The sequence below is a fragment of the Vidua chalybeata genome, chromosome 19 (genome assembly GCF_026979565.1).
Source record: "Vidua chalybeata isolate OUT-0048 chromosome 19, bVidCha1 merged haplotype, whole genome shotgun sequence".
NCBI lineage: Eukaryota > Metazoa > Chordata > Aves > Passeriformes > Viduidae > Vidua > Vidua chalybeata.
The window spans coordinates 970202-976022 of record NC_071548.1 but is presented as its reverse complement, the minus strand read 5'-3'; the positions used below and the strand labels follow the sequence as shown (position 1 = coordinate 976022).

At 62.6% G+C, this 5821-nt stretch overlaps 1 protein-coding gene across 1 annotated transcript; it reads right to left on the bottom strand.

The window, feature by feature from the left end:
* Nucleotides 1-2558: 2558 nt before the first annotated feature.
* Nucleotides 2559-5821, bottom strand: RNF222 (ring finger protein 222). Its single transcript, XM_053960585.1, has 2 exons — nucleotides 5749-5821; nucleotides 2559-3749 (listed from the first exon to the last, which is right to left on the bottom strand). The coding sequence occupies exon 2, from the start codon at nucleotides 3737-3739 to the stop codon at nucleotides 3095-3097; it is 645 nt and encodes a 214-aa protein (XP_053816560.1). The 5' UTR covers nucleotides 3740-3749; nucleotides 5749-5821; the 3' UTR covers nucleotides 2559-3094.

Below are 5821 nucleotides of genomic sequence, written 5' to 3'. Positions count from 1 at the left end.
CAGGGACATGGGGACAGTGAGGACATGGGGACAGCAGGGACAGGGGGACAAAAGGGATGTGGGGACAGTGAGGACATGGGGACAGCGAGGACATGGGGACAGCGAGGACATGGGGACAGCAGGGACATGGGGACAGTGAGGACATGGGGACAGCAGGGACAGGGGGACAAAAGGGATGTGGGGACAGTGAGGACATGGGGACAGCAGGGACGTGGGGACAGCAGGGACATGGGGACAAAAGGGATGTGGGGACAGTGAGGACATGGGGACAGCAGGCACATGGGGACAGTGAGGACATGGGGACAGCAGGGATGTGAGGACAGTGAGGACATGGGGACAGTGAGGACATGGGGACAGTGAGGACATGGAGACAGCAGGGATGTGAGGACAGTGAGGACATGGGGACAGTGAGGACATGGGGACAGCAGGGACATGGGGACAGCAGGACAGCAGGGACATGGGGACAGCGAGGACATGGGGACAGCGAGGACGTGGGGACAGCAAGGACATGGGGACAGTGGCCCTGGGCACCAGGCACAACTGTGCAGCACAGGAGCTGCCACGGGCACAGGAGATGCCATCCCTGGATGCCCGGCACAGCATTTCCCGGGCTGTCCCCAGCTCTGTTCCCTCGCCCGCCCAGGGCAGGGGCTGGGGGCTCTGGGCTGCCCCTGCCAGCCCTGCCCGCCATCCCCATCCCTGGCCGAGCAGTGCCACCGTGTGGAAAACACCCTCGTGTCCTCCGTGGATGTCCCCCTGCCCTGTGCCCGGCCCTGGCACAGCACAAGGCACCCCCAGCCCCTCCCAGTGCTGCCACTGCAGCGCTCCCCTGTCCCCAGGGCCTTCCCAAATATCTCCAGGGCTGCAGCCGCCCTGTGCCCCCTCCCACATCGGGGCTGCTGCCCTGGCACCCTGCTCTGATTGCCCAGACAGGTAATAATAGGGTTTATTATTAAACAATGGGGCGGGGACGCGCCATGACCGGGTCACCATTTATTCCTTATGAAACAGAGTTTCCATTCCAGTGCGGTGTCTCAGGCACTTCTCACACGGGGTCGGGGTCATGGCACCCCAGGTTTGGGTGGGGACACTGGGACAGGGCTGGGGGAGTGCAGGAACATCACAGGGAGCAGCAGGCCAGCAGGGCAGTGTCCCCAGCTGTGACCCCAGGCATGGCAGGGGACACCACAGCTCCCCTGCCCCACACTGCTCCCGCTCCCCAGCCCCACGTTGTCCTGATTTGGTGCCATGAAAAGTCCTGTCCGGTCCCAAAGCCACGCTGGTGGCGCTGCTGGCCGTGTTTGTCCCTCCCTCAGGAGATGGGAACCCTGGGCCAGCCCTGTGCCCCACTGCCACCTCCGGTGGGGGACAGTGAGGGACGTCCTGCTCACCCTGGGGTGACAGTGAGGGACGTCCTGCTCACCCTGGGGTGACAGTGAGGGACATCCTGCTCACCCTGGGGTGACAGTGGGGGACGTCCTGCTCACCCTGGGGTGACAGTAGGGGACGTCCTGCTCACCCTGGGGTGCCCATGAAGTGACACATTCCCAGGTGGCAGAGTGAGAGCAGCACCTACGGGGCCAGGGACTGGGTCAGGAGGACAAAGGTGATGAAGGTGCAGACTGGCCTGGGGACAAGTGCCCTGAGTGGCCCCAGCACCAGCAGGGGTGTCCAGCAAGCCCTTTCCCCCTCCCCTGAGGGCAGGCTCGCAGCTTCCCAAACCCCAGCTGTGCCTCCCTGCTGCCCACTGCCCTCCCTGGGCTGGGGGCTGTCACTGGGGTCCCCTCAGGTGGCACCAGTCCCAAAGAGGGCAAAGCCAGGAGGTTTGGGGGGCTGAGCAGTGCCCAGCCTGTTTGGCACAGGTGAAATGAGCCCCTGGCTGTGAGACCTCAGCAGTGGGATACAGGGACAAGGAAATGTCACTCTGCCACAGGGCTCTAGCAAGGACAGCAGGGTGGGATCCCAAATCTGCCCCCCTGTGATGGCCAGAACTTGGGTTTAGCCCCAACCCCTGTCCCTGGGTACCCTGGCAGGAGGGACACTGTGACAACAGGAGGATGGCCACGACCCTGGGGAGCTCAGCGAGGGAGGGCACGGCTGGCACTGCCTGTGGGGTGAGCTGGGCTCCCCTCCCAGCCCATGGCACTGCAGGCAGGCTGGCAGAGGGGAAGGGGAGCTCAGCAGGGCCAGCATCGCCCTTTCCATCCTCTGGTCTCCTTGCCCTCGTGCCCGGCAGCTGCAGGCTCCGGTTTCCCCATCCCGGGATGGAAGCCGTGAGTTTCTGCTCCAGGCTGGCTGCATCGCCATGATCCCGATGCCCTGGGAGCTTGGGGACCTCCAGAGCCCCAGAGCCCGGCAGCCTGGCCCCCCAGAGCCCTTGGCTGTGCCCGGTGCCACCCAGAGCTGGCAGGAGCAGCCCGGCCCCCTCGGCCCTGCGGGTGCTGTCACAGGGTGCAGGAGGATCCTCTCCACAGCCACCCTGCAGGAAGCCACCAGCAGGCTCTGGCCTGCCATATCTTAACCAAAAGGGACAGAAAATGCCACCAGTGACCCTGCGAGCAGCTGGAGATCTGCAGGAACGTCTGAGAGTCCACTCAGTCCCGGGCCAGATGAGAGAGCTTCACCCGGAGCTGCTTCTGGGCTTTCTCCAGGAGCCCTCAGAGAGAAGCTCCAGCCCAGCTGTGTCCCAGCAGCAGCGACACCACCCCGGTGTTTTCAGAATCCAGAGAAATCCCAGTGGACTGGCAGTTGGATGATATTGCCCTGATTTTCAAGAAGGGCAAGAGGGAGGACCCTGGAAGTTACTGCCCTGTCAGTCTCATTTCAGTGCCCGGTAAAATCATGGAAAAAACCGTTCTGGAAGATACCGAAAAATACCTGGAGGACAATGCAGCCATCAGTCCCAGCCAGCAGAGCTTCATGACAGGGAAGTCCTGCTTGTCAAATCTGATTTCCTTTATTTCAGCTTCCTTCTGGGAATGAAGATGACACATTCAACAGATCCTGTGCGTGTGAAATGTCCGAGTACAATTCTCCGTTAGGATTAACTCCTTTTTTACTTTTGATGATTCGCCAGTTCTCTCTGCCACCCGGGCTACAAGTCCCTCCTGACCAGCAGTAGCCACGGGAGCACGGCCGCCAGCATGGCCACGGTCAGGACGAGCAGCACGGCCAGGGCCATGGGCGACTGGCAGCACTGCAGCCCCAGCGCCGCGCTGGACGACACCGAGCTGGCCGTGTCCGCGCCGCTCCGCCCGGCCAGCGAGCCGCAGTCCGCGGCCACCAGCGGCATGCCGCGCTCGCTGATGACAAAGATGTGGGCTTGCCGTGCCAGCACCCCCGGGAGCCCCTGCGGGCCCGCCGGGCACCGCTCCAGGCTCTGCACCGGCATCACGAAGTGGCTGGGCACCACCAGCGTGTTGCTGGCCTCGCTTTTGGCCAGCTGGGACAGGGAGGATGGCGACAGAGGCACCTCCAGCGCGCGGGGGTCGGTGCCCTTGGGCGGCCACAGAGCCTTCTTCTTGCTGAGGAAGGTGACGAAGCGGCACACGGGGCACACGATGCTGCTCTGGACGTGCCCGTCCAGCTTGGCCGACAGCAGGCACTTCACCAGGCAGTCGTGGCAGAAGCTGTGGCCGCAGCTGAGCCGCCGGTGCGTGGCCTCCAGGGGCTGGAACTTCTCGTAGCACACGGGGCACTCGGCCGCGGCAGCCTCCTTGCTGGGGGAGGTCTCGGACATCGCTGCTGTGCTGGCCGGGGAGAGGCACGAGGGGTTAATCAGGCTCTGGTGGCAGCGATTAGCACCGTCCCTCTCTTCGGCTCTGCTCCCTGCTCTCTCGGCACTGCCCTTCACCCCTCACAGCGTGCGATGGGTGCCTGGCACGGCCTGGCCGCTCTCGGCAGGGTTCGACCTCCCCGTGCTGCCCCTGGGCAGGGATGGTGCGAGGAGAGCCCTGCAGGGCAAAAATTCCCTGGCTGCCAAAGCACAGGGGCAGGGGGCTGAGCCCCTGGGCAGAGCCGTGCCTGCTGCATTCCTGGCACAGAAATTCCAGGCTCAGACTGTGCCATTCCTGGTACAAACTGTGCCATTCCTGGTACAGAAATTCCAGGCTCACTGTGCCATTCCAGGCTCAGACTGTGCCATTCCTGGTACAGAAATTCCAGGCTCAGACTGTGCCATTCCTGATACAAACTGTGCCATTCCTGGCACAGAAATTCCAGGCTCAGACTGTGCCATTCCTGGCACAGAAATTCCAGGCTCAGACTGTGCCATTCCTGGTACAAACTGTGCCATTCCTGGCACAGAAATTCCAGGCTCAGACTGTGCCATTCCTGATACAAACTGTGCCATTCCTGGCACAGAAATTCCAGGCTCAGACTGTGCCATTCCTGGCACAGAAATTCCAGGCTCAGACTGTGCCATTCCTGGTACAAACTGTGCCATTCCTGGTACAGAAATTCCAGGCTCAGACTGTGCCATTCCAGGCTCAGAGTGTGCCATTCCTGGTACAAACTGTGCCATTCCTGGTACAGAAATTCCAGGCTCACTGTGCCATTCCAAACTCAGACTGTGCCATTCCTGGCACAGAAATTCCAGGCTCAGACTGTGCCATTCCTGGTACAAACTGTGCCATTCCTGGTACAGAAATTCCAGGCTCAGACTGTGCCATTCCTGGTACAAACTGTGCCATTCCTGGCACAGAAATTCCAGGCTCAGAGTGTGCCATTCCTGGTACAAACTGTGCCATTCCTGGTACAGAAATTCCAGGCTCAGACTGTGCCATTCCTGGTACAAACTGTGCCATTCCTGGCACAGAAATTCCAGGCTCAGAGTGTGCCATTCCTGGTACAAACTGTGCCATTCCTGGCACAGAAATTCCAGGCTCAGAGTGTGCCATTCCTGGTACAAACTGTGCCATTCCTGGCACAGAAATTCCAGGCTCACTGTGCCATTCCAGGCTCAGACTGTGTCTCCAGTGCCTCTGAGCTCAGCTGCTGGGAGCTGGGCATTGCCATCCCACGATGGAACCTGCCAAGGACAGGGAGCTGCTCCCATCCCAGAGACCTCTCCCGGGGGAGCCTGGAGCAGCCAGGCTGGTGGAGCAGGGAGGTGACACGGCCAGGGAGGTGACACAGCCGGGGCAGGCAGCAGACACCCTCACTGGGCTCCTTCCAGGCTGCTGGGGGATGGCCCGGGCTGGTGGCCAGGCCGTGCTGGTGGCCAGGCCGTGGCACCTCCAGGCCGTGGGCACGCTCAGGCTGGAGCTGGGTGCAGCAAGCCCGTGCCGGGCTTAGCCAGAGAGGAGGGAAGGCAGAGCCAGCCCAGCCCAGCCCCGAGCAGTGTGGGGTGCCCCCAGCCCCAGACAGGGCTGAAGCTCTGCCCTGCATCTCCCCAGGCACGAAGGGAGAGGGCAGAGAAGAGAAGGGAGAGGGAGGATGTTCGGCTTCGCCCTCCCAGACCGGCTCAGGAGCCAGACCTGCATGAAGCTGCAGGTTTTTCCAGACCTGGTGGCGTTTCCAGACCCCGCCCAGCCTGCACCCCTTTTCTCACACAGCACTGTGCCACGGACACCCTCCCGTGTCTGAGGTCCTGCCCTCCCCCTGCAGGGCTGTCACCCTGCCCCGGACGCCAGGAGCCCCCTCCCCAGGCAGGGAACAGATCCAGGCTCCTGCCCTGCTTCAGGAGGGACCAGGGATGGCTTCTCCCTCCCTCACCCCGCGCTCCCCCGTGCCCCAAAGTCCCCTTACCTGCTGTGGCGCCCCGGGGCAGCGGCCCCTCCATGCACGGCTGTCCCCAGACACGGGGCTGGCCCGGGAGAGC

Coding starts and splice junctions, on each gene's coding strand:
- RNF222 (XM_053960585.1), bottom strand. CDS start 3,739: ATGTCCGAGACCTCCCCCAGCAAGGAGGCTGCCGCGGCCGAGTGCCCC.